The sequence below is a fragment of the Mirounga leonina genome, unplaced genomic scaffold (assembly GCF_011800145.1).
Source record: "Mirounga leonina isolate KUSES-001 unplaced genomic scaffold, KU_Mleo_1.0 Mir_128, whole genome shotgun sequence".
Lineage (NCBI taxonomy): Eukaryota > Metazoa > Chordata > Mammalia > Carnivora > Phocidae > Mirounga > Mirounga leonina.
The window spans coordinates 24,514,006-24,538,607 of record NW_023270320.1 but is presented as its reverse complement, the minus strand read 5'-3'; the positions used below and the strand labels follow the sequence as shown (position 1 = coordinate 24,538,607).

Genomic DNA, 24,602 nt, shown 5'->3' with positions numbered 1-24,602 from the left:
TCCTTTTTCCAATCAAAAATATTAATAAGTTCCTTTTTTTTTTTCTTTTTTTACCTTGCAGAGTATTAGGAAGACAGCTCATCGTGCCAACTGATGAAGGGTTCCAACATTTCCAGGGCAGTGAGCCTAGTACTGTGGTCCACAAACCCTTCCTAGATGCCTGTGGACACAACCGCAACAGCAGAGAGTAGGTTCCTATAAGTAACTTTTGAAAGTATTTTTAATTTCATTTCAGTTAAATTTTTCATGTCTGTCTTAGCCATGAGCCTTGGCTCCACTGGTTTGGAAGCTTAGATTTCAGTGAAGGGCAGGTACAGAGCACTTTTTTCCCAAGATGCTTCTGATTCTAGATTGATGATGATGATGATGAGTGTGTGTAATACAGATAACAAGGAAGTTAACTTTTGAACTGTTGTTTCAAAGACTCTGAAAGGTGGGCCAGATGAAAAATAAAAAAACTGACTCCCTTGTGATGCATCCTAAGCTCCAACTCAATAGCAGAAGAACTAAAGTTCTATCCCATTTTCTTTTGATAAATCCCTCTATGCCAGTCACACATATTTGGGACTATGCCATGACATCATTTTATTACAGCAAAGGGGATGCAAACTCATCGAGTAATTTAAGCTTTTAAGAGGCCCTTAAAAATTTTCAATGATGCCTGTGTTAAAATGTTGCTTTTAAGGATATGATTTTATCAAATTTTTAAGCAATGATTTTTTTTGTTTGGGATTCTGTACTTTATGGATAATTTAAAGACTCGCCAAAATCATGCAAGCATTATAGTCTTGACGTTCTACAAACTCTCATGGAGGATCTGCTTCTCCCCATAGATTGTGCGTCTCTGGCTCTCAAATACTCCCTGAGATGTGCTCAGCCCCTGCCCTGGCGGGCCCCGAGGGCCCAAAGGTTGCTGGCCTAACGGCAGGCTCACCCCAGGAAGAAGAGGTTTATGACGTGGATGGAAAGATTGAAGAATATTTTGCTTTTGACAGAAAAGAAGAGTAAGTGGAATTTATTTAACATTGACTTAGTGTAATTATATTAATTTACTTGGCATTTATTTTGATTATTTGCTCATTTAGTGTCTTCTATATTTTTTACGTGTCCAAAAGATTTTCCATTCTTTTGAGAGTAATATGCTTCCAAAAGCTTTTCAATTCCTAGCAGGGTATGTCTTTGCTAGATCAGTGCTTCCCTCCCCCGCCTTTTTTGGACAACATGGCACAGCTAGAAAACAAGAATTGTGTTCAGCATGCTGGTGAAAGTGGACGAGGCTCCTAATAGCCTTCATTCCCTGAGGACTCCAGGCTGCCCTTCTAGAAAGACAAAGGGAAGGCCCAGTCTCTGCACTAAATACAGAGACTTAAATTGGTTCTTTGAAAGGAGCTACAAATATTGAATAATAAAAAGTTGCCTGTGATTGAAAATGGATACATTAAAAAGTAACAATGTGCTGTTAAAAAAGAATGTTATGTTTATACACGTATAATGTACATGTGATACATATTAGAGAGAGAGAGACAAGTAGTTGGATAGTACTATTTTAACTTTAACCATTGATACTTTTAGTAATTACAATGGGTTTTGTTCTTAGTGATGATGAATGTCTTGAACAAAAATCAGCTCACCGCCATAGGATGTGGCAGAAACATGGACTTCCTCCCCTTTCTCCTCATGACTGTATCAAAGATGCGGTGGATGCAGAAGTGTTTGATCACATCTGGACAAGTGTCGTAGAGATATTGGAAGAGCTGATCAGAAAAAATTGGGAAGTTACACTCACAGGTACTTATTTGTAACATTTGGCCCTAATGGAAAGAAAAAAAAGACCCCCGTTGCTCAGCTTTGTGTCTCCACCCAACTTGGCCACACCTAGGATATGATCGAGTGAGAAGAGAAGTAGGTTTTCTCCCCTTATTCATAAATGATCTTGAATCCCTTCAAAAAGGACATTATTATTATTTTGAGTTATAAAAATGGGGCGCCTGCGTGGCTCAAACGTTAAGTGTCTGCCGTCGGCTCATGTCATGATCCCAGGGTCCTGGGATCAAGCTTCGCATCGGGCTCCTTGCTCGGCGGGGAGCCTGCTTCTCCCTCTGCCTGCTGTTCCCCTGCTTGTGTTCCCTCTCTCGCTGTGTCTCTCTCTCTGTCAAATAAATAAATAAAATCTTAAAAAAAATGTATATGCACTTTGGAACAATAACATAGAAATGCACAAGAAAGAAGCTTAAAGTCACTTTAAAAATCTCTAATAATAGGATAACTTCTCTAATAATGTGAGATCGGTTTTTAATTGTTTATGACTTTATTTGTAAAGCAAAATAGAAACATAGATAATTTAATAATCACTTCATTTAACCTTATAAAGTGTTCTCTTAACTACTTGAAATTGAGAAGAAACAAATCCTAGAAATGTCTGTGGTAGATGTTAATGGCTAATGTTATGGAATCAGTTTGTACAATAGGGTACTGCTCATGTTAATTTAAATATATTCTTTTTCCAACCAAAGGGGTTAATTGGGATATTATAAAATACCAAGAATTTTTCTTGCCCCAGCGTATAATCCCTAGTTTTCTACCTACCACTGAAATGATAGGCATGTGTGTATGGAAAGCATCACATCAGCCAATGGCTCTGTGGGGTCTCTGCTCTATGCAGGGTTCAGTGGCCATAGCAGACTCACGATAACTCAAAAACAAAGATTCTCTTTGAACAGTGAATTTTATGTATATATATTTGATAACGTGTTTCCTAATAATATTAATTTTTTTGTTGTTGACACAGAAGGAAAGAAACAAAAAGAAAAATTGAAAGTAGCTGAGAATAAATCTCCACTGATACTCATTTCCCGTATTAACACTGATGCACCAAGTGTTTCCCCATCCAGAAGCTCTGAAGCTCGAAGCATATCCCTGGTTCCTCATCTTAATCCACCTCAGGTAAATGCTTTTCTGCTAGTATCTTTCTTTCCTTCAGTATTTTTTATCTCTGTCCTGGTTTGTCAGCGTGCTCCTTTATTATCGAATATTTGGTTCTGTTCGTCAATTAGACCAAAATCTAAAAATAATCTTTTCATGGAGTGTAGTAGCATCACCACGTTCTATAATAGAGTAGGGACACTCAGATTTGAGACTTATCACATGCTTGGAGCTGTAGAGCTCTTTCTATATTTTTAAGGAGAAAAAATGCTTTTCCCCAACATTTTGTGCCAATTTGAAGGTTACGGATGTTCTCCTATCTTCCCACCAAAATGATAAAAAACAAAAGTCAATGAGAATATGTTGGGTTCATTCAACATTTATTGAGTTTGCATTAAGTGCACTGTATTAGGTGTTTTGAGGAGATACACAGATGAACAAAGCATGGTCCCCGATCTAGTAAAAGGAAAAGCATAATACAAGTCACATGCAATACATTGTGTGAGTCATGTGCAAAACAAGGCCTTAGGAGAATAAAGGAGAGAGTGATTCATCCTGACTGGGGCTTGAATCTTGATCTTTTAGGTTGGAGGTGAAAATTGAGCAGAAACATGAAGAAATGAGTAGGACTTGCATGGGTAGGAAGTCTGCATGGGTCATTTCAGGCCAAGGAGAGGCATGGAGGGGTTAGAGGTGAGGATGCTGGGACCAGCAGGGGCATTGAACCAAGACCAGGGCATTGAGAGTCAGGAATGGATGAGAGGATTATGTTGGACATGTTGTTTAACTTTTCTAACCTTGAATATCCTTTATCTAGAGAATGATGTCCAAGATATTGTTATGAGGATAGAATCATATAAATAGGTGAGAGTTCCTAACACAGAACCTGGTGCATGCTAAGCACTCAATACCTTTTTCTCGAATTGCTTCCTTAGTCAAAGATCTGGTGGAGGGTGAGGCTGGAAAGTCTGAGCTTGTTAATTTGGGTCCTTCCTCTTTTCTTTTGGATAAGTCTGGCCAGTGGTTTATCGATTTTATTAATTCTTTCCAAGAACCAGCTTCTAGCTTCGTTGATCTACTCTACTGTATTTCTGGTTTCTAATTCATTGATCTCTGCTCTAATCTTTATTATTTCTCTTCTCCTGCTTGGCTTAGGCTTTATTTGTTGTTCTTTCTCCATTTCTTTAAGGTGTAAAGTTAGCGTGTATATTCGGGATTTTTCTATTTTTTTGAGTGAGACGTAGATGGCTATGTATTTCCTCCTTAGAACTACCTTTGCAGTATCCCATAGGTTTTGGACCGATGTGTTTTCGTTCTCATTGGTTTCCATGAATTAAGTTCTTCTTTAATTTCCTGGTCAACCCAAACATTCTTAAGCAGGATGGTGTTTAGCTTCCAAGTGTTTGAATTCCTTCCAATTTTTTTCTTGTGATTGAGTTCCAATTTCAAAGCACTGTGGTCTGAGAATATCCAGGGAATAATCTCAATCTTTTGGTATCAGTTGAGACCTGATTTGTGACCCAGTATGTGGTCTATTCTGGAGAAAGTTCCACGTGCATTCAAGAAGAATGAGTATTCTGTTGTTTTAGGGTGGAATGTTCTGTATATATCTATGAAGTCCATCTGGTCCAGTGTGTCATTCAAATTTCTTGTTTCTTTGTTGATCTTCTGCTTAGTGGATTTGTCTATTGCTGAGAGTGGAGTGTTGAGATCTCCTACTATTAAAATATTATTATCAATATGTTTCTTTATTTTGGGCACCTGGGTGGCTTAGTCGTTAAGCGTCTGCCTTCGGCTCAGGTCATGATCCCAGGGTCCTGGGATCGAGCCCCACATCGGGCTCCCTGCTCTGCGGGGATCCTGCTTCTCCCTCTCCCACTGCCCCTGCTTGTGTTCCCTCTCTTGCTGTCTCTCTCTCTGTCAAATAAATAAATAAAATTTTTTTTTAAAAAAATGTTTCTTTACTTTGGTTAACAGTTGGCTTATGTAGTTGGCTGTTCCCATGTTGGGGGCAGAGATATTTACAATTGTTTGATCTTCTTGTTGGATAGACACTTTAAGAATGATATAGTGTCCTTCTGTATCTCCTACTACAGTCTTTAGCTTAAAATCTAATTTGTCTGATACGAGAATTGCTACCCCATCTTTCTTTTTAGGTCTGTTGGCATGAAAAATTGTTCTCCATCCCCTCACTTTCAGGCTAGATGTATATTTAGGTTCAAAATGAGTCTCTTGTAGACAGCATATGGATGGGTCCTTTTTATCCAATCTGCAACCCTGTGCCGTTTCATGGGAGCATTTAGGCCGTTCACGTTGAGAGTGATTGTTGAAAGATATGATTTTATTGCCATCATGTTGCCTGTGAAGTCCTTGTTTCTGTAGATTGTCTCTGTAAATTTCTGTTGTATATTACTCTTGGGGGTCTTTCTTATTTTATAGAACCCCCCCTTAATATTTCTTGCAGGGCCAGCTTGATGGTCACATATTCTTTCAGTTTCTGCTGGTCTTGGAAGCTCCTTGTCGCTCCATCCATTCTGAATGATAGCCTTGCCAGATAAATTATCCTTGGCTGCATGTTCTTCACGTTTAGTACCCTGAATATGTTTTGCCAGCTCTTTCTGGTTTGCCAGGTCTCTGTGGACAGGTCTGATGTTATTCTGATGTTCCTCCCTCTGTATGTAAGAAATCTCTTCCCCCTCGCCGCTTTCAAGATTGTTTCCTTGGATCTAAGATTTGCGAATTGTACAATTATATGTTGGGGTGTCGGTCTGTTCTCATTGATCTTGGGAGGGGTCCTCTCTGCCTCTAGGACATGAATGTTTCTCTCATTTCCCAGATTAAGGAAGTTCTCAGCTACGATTTGCTCAAATATATCTTCTAGACCTCTCTCTCTCTCCACCCCCTCAGGGATCCCAATAATTTCTGATATTGGAACGTTTCATTCTGTCACTAATCTCTCTCAGTTTGATTCCTTGGGTTTTAATTTGTTTTTCCCATGCCACTTCTATTTCCATCTTTTCTATCATCTTATCCTCTATCTCACTAATTCGTTCTTCTGCCTCCCTCACCCTGGCAATCAGAGTATCCAGTTTAGACTGCATTTCATTCATAGCATTTTTAAGTTCGGCCTGATTAGATATAATTTCTGCCCTTAGAGATTCTATATTGTCATTAATATTTTTCTCAAGCCTAGATATCACCTTGATAATTGTTACTCTGAAGTCTATTTCTGACATCTTGCTTATATCCATATCCATTAGGTCTGTCGCAGAGGCCACAGTCTCTGAGGCTTTTCTTTGTTGGGGGTTCCTCCCCTTAGTCATTCTGTTGAGGGGTGGTTGTGGGAATGTACAGAATCCAAAGTATTAACCATGACCCAAGCAAGATGCACCTGTTTTATAGGGACCTTAGGGTTGTCATCCTCTTGTTCTTCCAGCCTGTCTTCCGGGGGAGGGGCCTGCTGCGCTGTGACTCAGGCCCCCAGGCTTGGGCAGAGTTGCCCTGCCCCCTGTGGGGGGAGGGGTGGAAGAGGACGGGGTATGGGCTCAGTGAAAACCATTTTTTTCGGGCTTTTGTTCTCTGGCGGCTTTTCACGTCTCTTCCAAGAGTCAGAGCAGAAGTGATACATCCAAACCTCTGTCTCAGAACAGAGAGATCGCAGTCTGCTCTTCACTGAGCTCTCCAGGCCACACTGTCTCCGTTTCTGTCTGCGCTGCTAAGACCCACAGCCTCTCTGGTTGTGCACCCCTCAGCAACTCTCCCAGCGCTGGAACCCAGGCCATCTCTGCCCTTCGTGCTTCTAAAACCATGAGCCACCCCTGGTTCGTGTGGGCCCATGCACCTGCAGCTCCTGGATCCTGTCTGGGGGCTGCACTAAAGTCCTTTCCCGGCCACTACCTGTCTCAAGTCTGTGCCCTGTCCCCAGCGTGGGAGGCTTATGAGCTCCAGTGTTGTATCACCTTCCGGGCACCAGCTTATGGCAGCTCCCTCCCCTTCTGTTTATCTTCTGATAATCTGCGTGCAGAATCACAGCTCGCCGCTTTATACCTTGAGATCGTGGGATATATTCTGTTTGTAGAGATCCAAATATATCTTCTTACATCTCAGGCTGATTTCGTGGGTGTTCAGAATGGTCTGGTAGATATCCAGCTCAATTCAGGGGACCGGTTGAAATAGGGTCCCCTACTCCTCCACCATCTTTTCCATCTCCAGGGCTGAGCTTCTTCATGGGAGACCTTCAGTAGTGCTAAGGAGCTTAGACTATGTCCCTCACAGCTCGTCTTGTGTGGGGGAGCAGAGAAAAAGGAAAAGCCAGGATTCCTGGTCTTGAGGTCCGTGCAGTTTAGCCAGAGGGAGTCAAGCCCTGCCAAGCACCACTACACACATGCATGCAGGTGCATGCACGCAACATGAGGCAGCGGGGAGATGGTCGAGCGGGTGAGAGCTTGCGCTGTAGGACTCCAAGTACAGGGTCCGACGTCACAGTTTATTAGCTCTGTGATCCTGAATTGGTCCCTCAAAGCCTTCGTCTCGTTATCTGTGGGATCTGTGAATCAGGGCGCTGTGAGAGGTAAACGAAATAAGACACATAGTGCAATGCGTAGTGTAGAGAAGGCACTCAATAAGCATTAGTTTTCGTTATAACCAGACATGAATCGTATGCTCTATCCCACCGTATGCTATCCTATCCTATCCTATATTGTAATTTGATGTCCTTTAGCTCATAAATGCCACAGAGTTCAGGGGGAAAGTGGCATACTTCCATAAAGTAGAGTGATACGTGAACCAAATCCTAAATGGTAGGTAACATTCAGTAAGGCTGCCTCGAGGCAGAGGTGGAAATCTGCTCCCCGCAAAGGAGCAAGTGAACGGACAATCTTCACAAGGTTGCAAGGACACAGAATAGTGTGTATGGTCCTGGGGGCAGAAGTTGAAAATAGAAATGTCTAATAGGATTGTTTTACTCTGTAGTGTAAGGGCTTTACAGTAAGCCTTCTTTGCTTTTGCTGTTCAAAATAAACTTTCAGAACTGCTACCGTTTATTGTATTTTTTGATCTTTTTAAACTGCTCAGGCAGGTTCAACAGTGTTCACCACTTTGCATTTTCAAATATGCAGTACGAATCCCATAAAAATGGGCAGCTGATGATAACATGGAAAAGAATCCTTAAGTATTAGACAATATAAGTAAACTTGAGAAATATGGAAATTTTTAAGTCTAAAGGGTTTTTTACAAGTATTTTCTTTTTATAGCTTCTAATGGGTTTTGAAAATGTTTTTTACAGCTAATTTGTTGTTTTCATTTGGATCAGTGTTAAAGGAAAATGAATGGACAACAAAGTTGAAAGTAAAAATGAAGTATTATTAGAGCTTATTTTGAAATAAAGCGTCCTACTGGTAATTACAACAGGTCTTAATTTATTCCTCTAACATTTCTTTTTAATGTTCAACATGGGGAAAATGTGGCTGTGGCTTCTACATCTATTCTCCAACTAGAATATGGTTCTAGTTCCAGAAATCCTGTTTCCCTGAATCTAAATGTTGTTTTCCATCCCAGTTGGCCATATCATGGGACCAGATAGGGAATTCATGATTATTTACCCTCACTTCATGCTTCCACCACTGTTATCTAATTTATTTCTCATATGAAGTGTCATTATCCTCAACTTAAAGATTAGGGAATTAAGACTCCAAGAACAAAGTAGTCTTTCCAGGACCACCTACCAGGGAGCTGTGGGAACTGGGATTCAAATGTAAGCCTTCGAGATCTGGTGTTTGAGTTTTTTCCCAGGCTGTTGTGCCACTCTCAGGGCAGCTAGCTGGGGCCAGCTGTGAAGGATAGGGTAGGAGAAGAGGTCTGAGGAACAGCTCAGTTAGGAGCTGGGGTACTCTTTCTTTGCTTCTCCAGATTCTCTCTCAACCGTCCTCCCCCTGCTGTGCTCTGGAGGCTGGCACACGCTAGCAGTATGGAGGGCTCCCTTGTCCTGCAGCTCTAGGAGCTCAGAGCAAGGCGGGGAGAATGGCAGGACGTTGTTTACTTCTGGCCTCTCTGCCACATTCCACATTCCACCAATAACTGTGGCATTGGTGGCATTTCCACCAAGCAGCTACCCTGTCCAGATTCCAGAAATCTCTCCCTCATTATTTGCCACTCCGAGCCTGCATATGGTAATGCGTCCCTGCTGTTACGTTGTTATATTGCCTGGGGGAATTAAGCCAGTCCTTGTTAATTTCTCTTCCCACATCTTTGTAACATATCATCCGTGTTACATTTTTTCCTCAAATTAGCTGGTTGGAGTGTGCCATTTTTTTTCCCGCTGATTCCTGAGAGACACCGGTGATCACAATAGCACTGGGTGCTTTTTAATTTGTATTGTTTTTACTTTTCTCAGATTCATCGCTTCTCCAACAATTTTTATAGTGATTTGAGTGGTGTGATGACAATTCAAGCAAAGCCACTGCAGCAGAGACCTACCTATTTCTCAGATAGAATACAGTACGTATAAGAAATAATTACCCTGCCTCTTCTGTATGCTGGATACCCTTGAGCACTGAAGACTGCAGAGGATGTGGGATAAGGAGCATCCTGTTTAACCCCATATGCGCTAGGTGTGCCTGAGCCCATTCGGGGAAGGAGACAGCCACGCATGAGAATGAAGACACACTATTCTAACATCAACCACAAAATGATCACCGTTAGGTTAGGGCAGATAGATAAGGGGAAGAGAGCTGTGAATTCTTAATCTTGTGGGCTATACTGTAGGATTACAATCAGTGAGAACCTTAGATTTTTTCCCCCCTGTGGAAGATGCTTCATTGAAATAGAAATTGAATTGGAAATGATAGCCTGTCCATTCACTCAACCAATATTTAGGAGTATCTTCTTGAGCCAGGCACTGTTCTAGACAATACCTAGTAATGGACACATGTATATGTGCCCTGTTGTCCTGAGGCTGACATCTGAGTCATCAGCTTGACTTCCATCCATCCCCCAGGAATGAGCAAGAGGACAGATCATTGGGTGCAGGGCCAAGTGCCCTTTCTTTGTCACGGCACCGCCTGGGACGAACCTCCTCCGATGCTCGCATACTCCACACTTCTGAAAGGAAAACACCTGCGTACACGAGGCTGCCTTCTCTTACTTCAGACTCACAGAGGATGAAAACCCCCAATGTGTACAATGATGAAGTTCTTAGGGGAACAAAACTGTAAGTCCTGTCTCTCTCCTGGTAGACCAGATGTCACAGAGGACGGAGACGCTTGCCAGTTAGGGCTTATGGATTCGTATGCACGAAGCATCCTCTATCAAATTTTATGTGGCTACTTTCCAAGTAGTTCATGAATTTGAGTATTTCACATGAGTTGTGTTGCGTAGTCAAGTTCGCTGTATACTAGAATATAATGTCAGGTAATGTACCCAGAGCCATACAATAAAATGCGCCTGTAATGGTGAGGTGATCTTGGATGGGAAATCAGTGGCCTCATCTGTAAAACTAACAGTTAGCTAATGCTTTCAAATTACATAATTAATTCTTTCTCATTATGAGGTTGAAAAAAATTAATGTGCATAAAATGATACACAAATAAAAGGGACATATATAACTATTAGCTTTTTGTTTGTTTCAAATTTTTATTTAAATTCTAGTTAGTTAACACAGTGTGATATTGGTTTCAGAAGTAGCATAACTATTAGTTTTTATTTATCTCTAAGGCTATGTTTCGCTGCACGTGAGGAGTTTCAGAAAAGTTTTGACCTTAGGGATCAACTTCAAATCATTGCCTTGTTAGAAAGGAATCTGTCCCCTCCTTCACTGCAGAATTACGAAGGAGCAATCCAACTTTCTCACTCATAAGGGCCAGTGTTTATTGGGTGCATCCTGTCACCAGCACCAGCTAAAAGAGTCACATTTATTATTTATTCCCTGCCACAAATCTTTTGAGTTGGTCTTCGTAGTATCCCAGATCCAAGGTGAAGAGACAGAGGCTGAGAGAAGTTGCATAACTTGCCCGAGATGATCCCACAAGGGAGAGAGAGGCAGAGCTGGGACTCTGCACAGTGCTGTGGAGCTTTGGAGACCACGGCCCCGGGGCTCTTGGGGCCACCCGCCTCTTGCCTCAAGGGAGCCAGTGTTTAAGGGGTTGCCTTAGGCTCCCCCCCACCTGCAGGGGTGGAGGCAAAGCAGCTGCCAGGGCTTAACCAGCCCCTGGGTTTTTCAGGATGCATTCCACAGTGCCAAGCCACAATTGGTTTTTTGATGGGTCACTGTTTCTTTCATAATCTGGAACCGGTATTTCCAGCGTTATTTGGGGTATTCCAGTTATCCGGGGCTATTTGCTCTGGCAGTTCTTCCAGGAGCTCTCCCCCTCCTCCGTTCTCACTGGGGACCACCAGGGACACCTCCCCCCTGCCAGTGTCACAAGCCCCTCACTGGCCCTCTCTTCCTCCTCCCAGCCCACCTGGGCTCCACCGTCAGGCTTTCATCCCAAACCTTTTCTGTTTTCTATTGAAGTAAGTCAGATGCCTCCAGCTGTCCATTCCCTTCATGCTCTGGCCCCTTCTTATCTGTAGACCCGTGTTTTTCAACTTTTTTGTTATTACTGCCATACTAAGGAGCCCTTTTAGACTCTTTTTCCTAATTCCTCCCCCACCCGTGGAATTTTAATGCCACAAATATACTGTACAGTCTATGTACTGTTCTTTATATCTGTGTTTTATGCATAAAAAGAACAAGGTTTGTTTTTTTTTTGGTCCCACCAACAATTCATGTTTGCCCGTTGGGGGCAATGTCACCATCTTTGACTCTGCATTCCTATATCTTCCCATTACTTCTCCTCACCCATCTTGACTGGGGGCAGCCTTATCATCTCTCTGACCCACAAACAGACCAGCTATGTGTGTTCTGACTTCCGTGATTTTGTTCGTGCTCTTTCACTTTTATTAAAATAAACTTTTTTTTTTTAAACTATCAAAGTACAACAAGTTCTCTGTGGAACATTAGAACAATACCAAAAATATAAGTAGGTATCAAAGATCCCCTGTATGTCCAACACATAGAAATAGAAAAATGATAACTTGGTAAGATGACTACCAATTTTGTCTGTGGTTATGTTTCTTCTTTTCTCTTCTTTCCCTTATCTTTTTTCTAAGACTACATTATCCTACTATTGTAGCACTTTTTCGTATGATTTTTTCACTTAATTCATATTTTCCATGTTGTTAAATATTTCTGAAAGCATGATTTTAATGACTAGAAAATAACATGTGGGTATGTGATAATCTATTAAGTATTTCCATTATGGAAACTTTTCATTCCTTCTATATTTTCACTATTATGATGTATAGTGAGCATCATTTTTTAAAAGATTTTATTTATTTATTTGTCAGAGAGAGAGACCATGAGCCAGGGGAGGGGGTGGCAGAGGAAGAAGCACACTCCCCACTGAGTAAGGAGCCCGATGAGGGACTCGATCCCAGGAACCCGGGAAAATGACCTGTGCCAAAGGCAGACGCTTAACTGACTGATGAACCACCCAGGAGTCCCTGAACATCATTTTTATATAAATCATTTTTTTAACTTTTTATTAAATTCCAGTTAGTTAACATACAGTGTAGTATTACTTTCAGGTGTACAATATCATTTTATATAAATCTTGATAAGGAAGACTTCAAATTGTGTCCTGGTGGTATAGTCCTAGAAGTAAAGCTACCAGGTCAAAGGTTATGGATATTTTTAAGACTCTTGAAATATTTTTCCAAAGCTCTTCCCAGAATGGTTCTCACAGTTTATAATCCCACTGGCAGGACAAAAGGATCTTTCCTTGCAGCCTCTAAACTATGGGTAGTATATGTATTTTAAAACATCACAGGTCAAAAGGGTCATATTTTAGCTTTCATAACTTTATTATTAGTGAATAAATGAATTAGAATTTATCCGAGACAATCCATCTCTATTCTTGTGTATCATTCAAAACCTTGGATTCCTTATTGATTTCCATCTGGATGATCATGTTTTCAGGAACCTGCAAGGGCCTGGCAGCTGAGCACTCAGTAAATACAGGTTGACATCACTGCTGACCGAGGAGGAGGTGACTGGAGCTCGTGGTCTGTCCCTCTCCACATTGGTCTTGCTGACACTTCTCATTCTACATGAGCATTTCTTTTTGGAAGGCAGTTGTGATTAGTAGTTCAGATGGGGAGCTTCAGGTGGGGTCTGGCCCCCTCTCTCTGCAGCTAGCTGCTCAGCCAAATGTTGTTTTGTTTACAGGCAAACTGGCATGGAGTGTGTGTCCTCCCCACCGGTTCAAGCCTCCCGGCACAGGTTACCCCCAATAGGCTCAGAGACCGGTGAGCAGAATATGGCAGTTCCTGGATCTCGACCTGTTTCTGTAAGACAGATTTCATTCTGTTTAAGTGCACCATTTAGATTGTCTCTTGGGAAACAGACAAACAAGCAGAATATAATGTTGGCCCTTCCCAATGAACTCAGTGCCATCAAATGTCTCATAATCTGCTTCCTGAAAGTAACTGGCTTGCAACAAGGGACAGGAGGTGGGAGGGTTAATTCACTGTTTTGTGAAATACAAACATGATTTGAACTAAGTCAGAAAGTTCAGGTGTCAAGGAACATCTGATAGGATGGTAGAGGGAACTAAAGAGCATGAAGGTCAGGTCAGGAGACAGGGAGATCTGTGTTTGAACCCTGCCAGGTAAACTCTGTATGACTTGTAGACATATTCTCCCTGCACCTTAATTTTCTCACCCATAAAAGGGTCAAAGTGATTCCTTCCTCAAAGAATTGTTATAAGGGTGAAATGAATTTATAGATGGTAGATTATGCCTCCGTAAAGTAAGACCTCAGGAAAACACCTGTGACATTTTTATCAGCCCTCATTCTCACACCTGCACCCATGCTCAACGCGGCCACACGATGGCAAATGGTCTGGGCAGGTCTGGGGTCTCTAGTCTGCATAAGCACATTTCCCCCCAGATGTACGATGACTCCTCACTTCACTCCCATACAAGTAACTTGTCTCTGTTTCGCAAAACATAGAAGGACCCCAGTTGTGGGAGTATAAAGGACTAAAGAGAAAACCCAACAGAAACGTTTTCTCTTGCATTCCTTTGCCTCCTCGAGTACTGCAATAGAACCCATTCCTAGAGAGGCAGGAGTTGCAAAGGGTTGATGTGTAACCTTAGCATGTGGCTTAAAGTCATAAAAGAAGGCAAACATCACATAAAAAAAAAAAAAGTCTGATGCTTCACAAATGCAAAATTACATGGCTATTATAATTTAACAGTAAGAATTTTAGGTGGTTAAGTTTTTGAATCCATGTTTATTTCTGAGGTCACTACCATTTAATCAGGTTACATAATAAAATTACATAATTGAAATGTATATTGATATTCATGCATGATGGACCTTATACTTCACAGTATATAAATAAAAGTTTTGAATTAACAAGTGAATGAGCACATAGAGATCTTCTTTTGCCTTTTTTAAGGATTGCATTTGCCTTAAACCAGAACATATTATCCTTTATTCAGTACAGAGGGAGGCACCCACAAAACCGTGTGCTAAGTGCGATTCCTGACAGTTCAGAGCGATCACCTCTTCGAGAAAGATCTCTGACCATAGAACACTTTTCAAGACCCAGCACGACCCATGCGTTTCGGGTGGGTTGCCTGTTAACCCTAAATATGATTTTTTAAAATGTCTGAAACAATAAAACTCATCCCTCATTTTATTTTTCTTCCAATAGTTAGATACTCCCCGGAAAGGTTCGTTGACCCTGATGGAATTTGCCAGCCACACATGGACAAGTCAGAGTTTCTTCACAGGTCAGTTTTCTCCACATATAAATAAAATGATATAATAGGTGAGGTTCAAGTTTTGGAAAGAGAAATTGAGAATTATCTACCTTAACAGGACTATTTTGACCTTGTAGGAGAAAATACCAAGTGTTTCTCCACTATGTCCAGACACAGAAGTCTCTAGAAAGAGCAAAACCTCAGAGAGAAGCACCTATCCACTGTTTGGCATAATGGGGAAAATGTGCCCAAACGCTCTTCATTAAATCAGAGGCCTCACTCTCAGCAAAAGGACAATTCTGTCTCATGAGTCTTACGAGAAATCAGTGTCTCTCTCTGCAATAGAGTTTTCATGTTTTCCATGAAACCCTAATCTTAGTTCTCTTTGAAGACCTAATTATAAAAATGCTTCATAAAATTAATACAAATATTCTAACTATTTTATAATGGAGAGTTGTACAGATAAATACTTATTTTCAGCCTAGTAGCTATTTTTAGAGTCAAGTTTCTAGTCTGAATTCAGGCCATTGATGTTTCAGTTTTCAAAACTGTTGCCAGCATTTTGTTTAAGGAGGCAACATAGGGTCGTCATGAGTTGTGATATTCTGGAATCAAATGCCTGTTTTCCATCCTACTTGCTGAGCTGTCTTAGGAGAACCTCAACCTCTCTGGGCCTCAAGTTCCTCTTTTATAATAGTCTGGGTGGATAAAACCGTTGTTGGAAAAACATATGCAAAGTACTTAGCTAGATTCCAGGCATCTATTCTTTGTTTAAAAATTATGAATAATTTGTATTCTAGATAATCTGAAATGTAAAGGACTGCTGTTTTAAGGCAAATGCTATAGTTTAAAAATAAATCTGGGGGGCGCCTGGGTGGCTCAGTTGGTTAAGCAACTGCCTTCCGCTCAGGTCATGATCCTGGAGTCCCGGGATCGAGTCCCGCATCGGGCTCCCTGCTCGGCGGGGAGTCTGCTTCTCCCTCTGACCCTCCCCCCTCTCATGTGCTCTCTCTCTCTCTCTCATTCTCTCTCTCAAATAAATAAATGAAATCTTTAAAAAATAAATAAATAAAAATAAATCTGGTAAAAGGGAAGCACTGGGACAACACAGCAATTTTATCGCTGTTTACACCAGCCCTTCTATAGTTCTGTAGCGTAGTGGTGTCCAAGATTCTTAAGCCCTTTACAATTTTTCTGCTATGTGAATAGTCCTAAGCTACTGTGGCTTTCTGTCGCTTTTCTTTGTATATTCCCTAGCAGCACTCACTCTCACTGTCAGTGATGGTAATTTGTTCTCTAAAAGGCAGCCATGCCCTATTATAAGTATCAGTCTGACTTGTAGATGGTCAGAGGAAAGTAGGCATCAAAGCGTGTTTATTAATAAATAACAACGTGCCAAGTGCTCACTCTGTGCCAAGTTCTGTGCTGAGGGCCGGCATTCAAACACTGAAGACATTTTGGTCTGTGCCTCAAGGAACACTCAGTGTAGTAGGGAAGATGGAAAGGACCACGAGGGAGGTGAGCAGGACCGCCAGCTGGATATGCAGATGGGTAAACAGACAGAGAAGCTTCCCAGAGGAGCCAAGAGCCATGCCATGCAGGATGGGCATCACGTGGTACGAGAGAGAGAGAGAGAGAGAGAGAGAGAGAGAAAGATTCCATGGGTGGCCAGGAGACCGTGGTGCTGAAGGAGAGAGCTCATGGAATTTTGATGAATTCATTTTTGGAGATGTTGCCTGTAGCATGTTGACCGGAGCTATCTAATAGTTTGTTAAGGCACACAGGGTTAGAGGTTCGGAGAGAGAACTGGGCTCTGAATTTGTTTTAAATCTGCACACTTAATTTTCCCCCAATACTAAGTCAGTATATTCTCTTATCGATAATTTTGTGACTATTGTTACTGATGATCAGAAGCCTTTTTCATTTCTATAAGAGTAACTGAGGGTGCATGAGAGAGATATTCTTGTATTTCTAAGCATTCATTTTCTTTTCCTCTGACAAGCAGGTGTGTAATCTCTTTCTTAACCTTTGCTTCTGGGTCAGAAACAAAAGGAGCTATTAACTTATCAACATTTGTTCTGTGGCAGAAAAAAAAAGAGAAAAGGAGAAGCTGTGGGGTATCCCCACTGGGGATTGGAAGGATCTCTTCAGGCAGCTGACATTGCTTCTGTCCCCATGAAGTAGTAGGGCCGCCAGACCATCTGGGTCTCAGGGATCCACCTCTGTGTAGAAGGTTCTAGCAAATCCACCTGCTCTGGGAGGACACAGGGCCAGCACCCAGGCTTTAGTGGAGGGGAGCCCCCTTCTTTCTTCTCAGGACCCAAAACGACAGTTTTTGTCTATTTCCTGGTTTATGTAAAAGTGACATGAAAATAGTTTTTTTCTTTTTTAAAAATATCATCTGCATGGAATCCTTTTGAGAGCTGGAATTATTAACATTTTAATGAGAGTTACTTTTTGGTTGGTGTTTCAGGTTCACAATATCCACCTAAATCTTTTCAGAGGACGACTCTGACTACAAGAAAGAGATTCCAAGTGGCATCTTGATGGAACTTGGACTTCAAAGCCTCAGCCCACCATTTGTCGCTTGAAAAATGGAAGAACAAGTATTATACTATGTATCTGTTTGTCTGACAGTGAGATGTGAGCCTGTCTGAGAGAAATGCAAACAAATAAACAACTTACTTTTGAACACTTGCATTGCAAAGAGAATACAAGTCAAATTCACCAACCTGCTTTCCTGGAAGCATTACAATAAAAGTTCTTTAGGCTTTGCTCAGAAGAATCTGATCTGTGTTTATCATCCATCATTTTATCAATTATACACAGACACACACGTAATTAGTGTATGTTTACACATACTACTTAACAGTGTGAGAGGATATTATCTAGGAATATGCCATTTTGTAACGTTGTGTTTTGAAATGTGTTTTTTGTCTCATTCTGTTTTTGATCCATCAAAATCCTGGTCACTAATAAATATCACTCCCTTCTCGAGAAAATAGCAAAGCCATCTTTGGTACAATATGTCAGTTTAACTAAGGTTCAGATGATCCTAATCATTGCTCTGACTTTCTTACACCTTTTTTAAAAAAGTACTTTAGTCACAAGCCTCTTTGAGGAATGTCAGTGGCTGTCTCCTGAGCCAATTAGGTTTTACTGGTTTTCTTGCTCAAACTCAGTTTATTCAAAAGTAGCCCAAACTTATTGATTTTTAAAGCTGAATATCAACATAATTAAAATATATTATGTATGGTTTCCTCTTCGTTGTTTGCAGGCGAAGGTGTTCATCCACTGGAGGGAAGGTTTCAGCAGACCTCATCCTTATTTGATCACAGTGTGACCTTTGCTCAGATGTCAACTCTGCCATAAAGCCTTCCCGATCCCTCTGCCTAAAGTAGCAGTTCTCTCCTCTCTGTCCCCTTGCCCTGCTTTATTTTCCTTCAGAGCATGTGTCCCTATCTGCTAGTCATATAGAAAATGGAATAGGGAATGCCAAGGAGAAGTGATTGACTGGAGGCCAGGCTCTAGGGCCATTTTCTTTGCTCCCCCACCCCATGTTTTTCCTCTATAGAGACTTGTATTCTTAGGCTCACTTTTAGATTCTCAGATCTCAAATCACCATTATTTCCTTTTTTCTATCAGATACTTATAGTTTATCAGTCTATTTTTTATTAATCCAAAATAAAACTTTATCTATCTATCTATCTATCTATCTATCTATCTATCTATCTATCATCATATAAATGTATGATAAATTATTTTCAGACATATTTCTGGTTGTAAGAAAAGAGGATCTTGGCCTATTTATAGATGTCTGCAGTTGAAAAGTGTGTTGGGACTGGAATTAGCGTTGTCCTTTACCACGGAGTGACAGAACAAACATGACGCTAGCTAGAGTCGTCATGCCTCTGACTGATCATTTCTCCCTTACATTCCTGACTCATTTCTTACAGTAACGGAGCATGCTCGGGAATAGATGGATGGCCAAAGCTCTGTAACTCTAGGTAATATTTTTGATGCTCAGTTACCCATACAAAGCAGACTGGAGCATTTTGAGAATTTTCTAAATTCTCCCTCAACATCAGCTTATAGAAACTTTCAAGAGAAAATATCGGTTTGTTTTTTTTTTTAAAGATTTTATTTATTCATTTGACAGAGAGAGACACAACGAGAGAGGGAACACAAGCAGGGGGAGTGGGAGAGGGAGAAGCAGGCTTCCTGCCGAGCAGGGAGCCCGATGCGAGGCTCGATCCCAGGACCCTGGGATCATGACCTGAGCCGAAGGCAGACGCTTAATGACTGATCCACCCAGGTGCCCCGAAAATATTGGTCTTAACTTAGCAGCCCCCAAATATGAGGAATTACTCGACATGGGAGCAGTCTGGAGTCCCGGTTCCTGTGGGCCTCTAGTTTGGTTTCTCTGGTCCCTAATTATACCTATCTGTACCCTTTCTATCCACCCTGCTCTTAACAGAACTGCTCAGGCTAATTTCTGCCCGTTTCCAGGAATCATGCAACTCCTTCACTAATCAGCGCAGACTTCTTAGAAGGAAAATGGTATTCATTCTAAACTAACATTAAGGTAGAGTATCCAAGATAAATTATTTTCTCATGCAGAACCACTGAATATGTTTTATGGTAGCTTTACTTTATGTGGCTTCTGAGTTTTGTAAATGATAATCTATTATTTATATATGTATTGATAAAAATGCTTTCAAAGATAGAACCCGGTGCAGCAATCCTGATTTGCATCTTCTAAATCTTTTCAAGAGGAGGATAAAGTATGATTTTAGAGATAATAGAGATTTGGTTCTGCCACTGACTTTAAAAACACTTGTTTATAGCATATATTTTTACACTTGTATTAAAGATAATATTTTATTTATAGGTTAAGTGACATTTAGAGGTTAGTAAATAATGCTTATGTCAAGGATGGTGCTTTTTGAACTGATTAGGGAAAAACTGGGGCAGTGTTTTCATAATAATCTACCTTGATAAATGAGTCTTAGAATTTCTCCGTTAAAAATTGAAAAAGTCGAATAACTCCTGAGATAAGTTTTTAAATGAAGGTTAATAACTACATTTACTGAAATGTCTGTTAATTCATCCAAAACCAAGGAAGAAATGAAGAAATTTTAAAATAATATAAAAACAGGGACACCTGGGTGGCTCGGTCAGTTAAATGTCTGCCTTCAGCTCAGGTCATGATCCCAGGGTTCTGGGATTGAGTCCCAAATCGGGCTCCCTGCTTGGCGGGGAGTCTGCTTCTCCCTCTGCCTGCAGCTTCCCCCTGCTTGTGCTCTCTCTCTCTCTGACAAATAAATAAAATCTTAAGAAAAAAATAAAAATATAAAAACATGTAAAATACCATAGAAAACTGCTAAATTTTATAAATTTAATATCAACGGAAGTATCCATACTGATGTTATTCTGAACTAGAACGGGATTTCCATGCCAATTATGAGGTACATTTTTATAAAATGTCATAAAACATGTGGGTATTATATTTTTATTGTCCTTGCTTCATTATGACCACAGATCTTATTCAGGAATTTTAGCTCTTTAATTTTTAATAAAAGTATTGAAAGAATTTTCAAGACTTCATTACACTCATAAAACTTCTTTCCGTTCCCAATTTTTATATTATTTGTGTACCTCTCCAGTTTCTAATACACGGGTTATTCACTCGTTTATTTCTAACTGCATAGCATACTTTTCCCAGTAAATTAAAAATACATAACCATACATGTTTGGAAGGGTTTATCTCATTTATGAATACCCCAATATAAGCTTTTTTCCCCCCAGGCAATGACATTCCTGTGTGATAATCATGGATTTATTATTTCATCAAATATTCATCAAGCACCTTCTTTGTGTCAGATTCTGTTCTAAACATTGGACTGAACAAGACAAAGTCCAAAGTCTTTGCCCTAATAGAACTTAGATTCTAGCAGAGGAGGACGATTATAAACAAATCGAGGGGCGCCTGGGTGGCTCAGTTGGTTAAGCCTCTGCCTTCGGCTCAGGTCATGATCCCAGGGTCCTGGGATCGAGCCCCGCATCGGGCTCCCTGCTCGGTGGGAAGCCTGCCTCTCCCCCCTCCACTCCCCCTGCCTGTGCTCCTCTCTCACTGTGTCTCTCTCTGTCAAATAAATAAATAAAATCTTTAAAAAATAAATAAATAAAATAAATCGATACCAACATGATGCAAGGTCATGTAGCAATAGTGCTGTGAAGAAACGTACAAAGGGGTGAGGTAACAGTGGAAAAAGCTGCAACTTTAGATAAAATAGTCAGGAAAGGCTTTATTGCAGAGGTAATATTTGAGCAAAGACTTGAAGATAGGAAAAGAAACATGTATATATGAAAAAGCATTCTAGACAGGAAAAAACACACAGCCCTAAAACAGGAGCGTACCTGGAGGTTTGAGGAACAGAAAAGAGGCCAGTGGGACGTGGCATGGAATTAGCAAGTGGGTTAAAATCCTTTTTGACCTTGGAAATGGTAAATTATCTGAAATAGGAAGCCCCTGGAGAGTTTTCAGGAGGAGTGATGTAATCTGACTCCAGAGGATGTTCAGGATCAGATGGTAGTGGTACAGCTGGTGAGGAGTCAAGGGACTTTGGATATCTTTTGAAATTTGAGTCAATAGGATTTGCTTTTGCATTGTATATGGATTGTGATGAAAAGGAATCAAGATTGATTCCTACGCTTTGGCTTAACACTAGGGAGCATGCTGTGAATGTCATGTTTGAGATGCCCATAAGAGGGGCATCTGGGTGGCTCAGTTGGTTAAGCATCTGCCAGTCAGTTAAGCATCTGCCTTTGGCTCAGGTCATGATCCCAGGGTCCTAGGATCAAGTCCCGCATCAGGCTCCCTGCTCAGTGGAGAGTCTGCTTATTCTTCTCCCTCTACGTCCCACCCTCCGCTCAGGCTCTCTCTCTCTCTCTCCTCTCTCTCTCTCAAATAAATATTTTTTTTAAAAAAAGAGAGAGATGCCTACTAGATGCCTAAGTGGGGATGCTGAGACATTTGGTTAACTGTACCTGGGGTTTAGAGAAGAAGTACAGACTGGAGGGATATATTTGGCAACTGTCAACATCTAGATGGTATTTGAGTGCCAAAGTGGATGAAATAACCAAGAGAGTGAGTGTAGACATGCAGGGAAAACAAGAGTTCTGGGCCCTGGGCCTCTTAACATCTAGAGGAACAGGATGTGAAGAGAAACTAGCAAAGCTAACTGAGAAGGAATGACTGGTGCGGGAGAACAAACATTAAAGAATGTGAAATGCTCAAAATCAAGTGGGGGAAAAATGTTTTCCGAGGAGGTGACAAGGACTCAAATATGTTGAATGCTGTTGATAAGGGCCGAGAAATGACTTAAAGACTTAGCCACAGGGAAGATACTGGTGACACTGACAAGATCTGTGTTAGCGAAATGGACAAGGCCTGATTGCAGAGGGTTCAGGAGAGAAATATGAGGAGAGGAATTGAAGCCAACAGGCATGGCCAGTCTTTTGAGGGATTTTTCTGTAAAGGGGAGCAGGGGAATGGATCTAAAGGGAGATGTGGACTCAATCCTTTAGAAGAGAAAGAAAAAAATCATGTGATATACTTAAAGAGATTAAATAAATCATTTTCGTAAGGTCTTAATGTGATTAAACAATATAGAAGTGAGTAGAAGACAAGAATATAGACAAGAATATAGAAGTGACTAAAAGACAAAAAGACGAAAGACAACTTATAGTGTAAGTTCTTCTCCATTCCCACTCCATAGAATTGATCAGTATTTTTCTTTCTAGAGAAACTTTTTCTCCCAAAGATGACATGGCATTATATATTCAGTTCTGCAACTTGTTTTATTATTAGCTTTCTACTTAGTATTTCATGAGCCTCTTTCCACATTGGTACTTACAGATGACTTAAAAAAAAAAAAAAATCAGTTGGAGAAAAGCCCTAGGCAGTGTTTCTCTACTTCAAAGAGGTCCTGTAAATGCCTGTGTGAAACCTATACGCTGCAGATAAAACTAATCTAAGCAAAGTAGGAATCCAGAGCATGTCTCAACTTACCATCTTCCTTGACACTTTTGCTATAGTTTAGGGACTTGCTACCAGGAGAGGGGCACTCCCAGCCCAAAGCCCTTAAACAAACCGAGGGTTGGGGGGGGGGGGCGGTGGCGGGAAGTGGGGGGATGGGTTAGCCCGGTGATGGGTATTAAAGAGGGCACGTACTGCATGGAGCACTGGGTGTTATACGCAAACAATGAATCATGGAACACTACATCAAAAACTAATGAGGTCATGTATGGGGATTAACATAACATAATAAAAAAATTTTTTTAAAAGACTATATGAAAAAAAAAATAAAGGGAAACCTCATCAGAAATGGAGCGGGAGGCCAGCAGGGGGAGCTCTCGCACCCTACCATTCTTCCTCAATTGCAGACCCAACGCAAAGAGAGGTACTTGCAGGTGATACTACTTTACTATCCCAGGAGGGAGGGAGAAAAGTTTTTCTCCTCCCCTAGCAACAGCACAGCCAATGAGAGACTGTCACAGTTCAGCCAATGAGAAGCCACTACACTTGGAATTCCCACATTAGCCAATGGACTTGTTTCTAACACACCGCCAATTCCCTCCTTCCTCTATAAGAGAGCGCTTTTTTTTCTTCTTCCTTCTCTGGGCTTGTCGATGGTTTTGCTGTCTTTTGTATGCCTCAAAGTGCAGTTCTCTGCTACAACCAAGTATACTTCCCATTTTGCGGGTAAAATAACTGACAGTTTTATTTTGAAGGTTAAGGCACGATTGAGGTATCCCAGAAAAAGAGGGAAATCGGTAGTTAGGGAACACAACCCTTAAGCAGAATTCCAGCATCCTTGTCACTGCCCTTTTCCTTCTGCAGGCTCAGTGATTGGTCTTCATTCCCTTTGGGGATTACGTCAGAATTACTGTCTCCTTACCAAAACCTCCTTTCCCAGCTTCTCTGATTTCCACTTCTTTCAAAGGCGTTGACCTTTTCCCTGACTTGTTCTTTTAGGTGCTGGCTTTTCAGGGTCCCAAGGATATTTTGGAAAATATTTGGATCACAGCAACCCAGCTTTCCCTTCTCAATCAAGCACGTGATGCAAACTGAAAACTGGTGCTCCTACGGTTGTTTTGTCCCTAAAACTCCCGTAGATCAGAGTAGATCGTGTTCTGAATGGTGCAGAAGCTGCGTGCAATCCCGGGGGCAGGCAGCCAGTCCTAACAGAGTGGAATGCTGCAGGGTTGTGCAAGGAAGCATGAAGTTAGAGACCCTGCCGGGCGGGGGGGGGTAGGGGGGGGCAAAAAAAAGCTCCTAAGGTTGAATTTCAAACCGGATGCCTCTTTATTTCAATTTTTACACATATTGTTGTCTCTAGCTGGAGTTCTGTGACCAGCACCAGGGACCTAAAACCCAACGCTCAGCCCACCTGGGCCACGCGCGGTTGCCTCAAATTGCACTCTCATTCTCCTCCCACTTCACTTAAGTGCCTTCATTTACATTCAGCAACACTCTATGGAACCCCGAAGCTGTTTTCCCGGTCTTTCGGTTTCAGCTTGACCGAATAAAGAGGCCCGTGTGCATTACGCAGGTTTTTGCCGAACGCAGTAACAACCCCATCGGTGCTTTTCCTGGAGCCTGCGAGGCTCCCGCCTAGTCCCGAGGCCCAGGGCGGCCCCTGCAGCGGGAAGCCCGGGTCTCGGGGTCCCCGTTTCAGGGAGGCCAGGCCTGGGCCTGTCCCCGGTGGGAAGAGGAGGAAGCAGTGAGCGGGCCGGGCGCCACCTCTTCGCCCTTCGGGGCGCGCTGGCCTCCCTGCGGAGTCCCGAAACTCCTCCCAGGACCAGCG

The 24,602-nt window shown here is 41.5% G+C and overlaps 1 protein-coding gene across 5 annotated transcripts in view; it reads left to right on the top strand.

Moving 5' to 3' along the window:
• FAM149A (family with sequence similarity 149 member A) overlaps nt 1–17,309 on the top strand; it is a 53,659-nt gene extending 36,350 nt beyond the window's left edge. For all 5 annotated transcript variants that reach the window (XM_035004210.1, XM_035004212.1, XM_035004211.1 and 2 more), the window contains 10 exons: nt 62–187; nt 834–1,004; nt 1,598–1,788; nt 2,789–2,943; nt 9,314–9,417; nt 9,917–10,129; nt 13,187–13,307; nt 14,467–14,595; nt 14,682–14,760; nt 17,204–17,309. In XM_035004210.1, the coding sequence (XP_034860101.1) occupies nt 62–187; nt 834–1,004; nt 1,598–1,788; nt 2,789–2,943; nt 9,314–9,417; nt 9,917–10,129; nt 13,187–13,307; nt 14,467–14,595; nt 14,682–14,760; nt 17,204–17,277 (1,363 nt within the window). In that variant the 3' untranslated portion in view covers nt 17,278–17,309. The remainder of the gene's footprint in view (nt 1–61; nt 188–833; nt 1,005–1,597; nt 1,789–2,788; nt 2,944–9,313; nt 9,418–9,916; nt 10,130–13,186; nt 13,308–14,466; nt 14,596–14,681; nt 14,761–17,203) is intronic.
• Nucleotides 17,310–24,602: the final 7,293 nt, after the last annotated feature.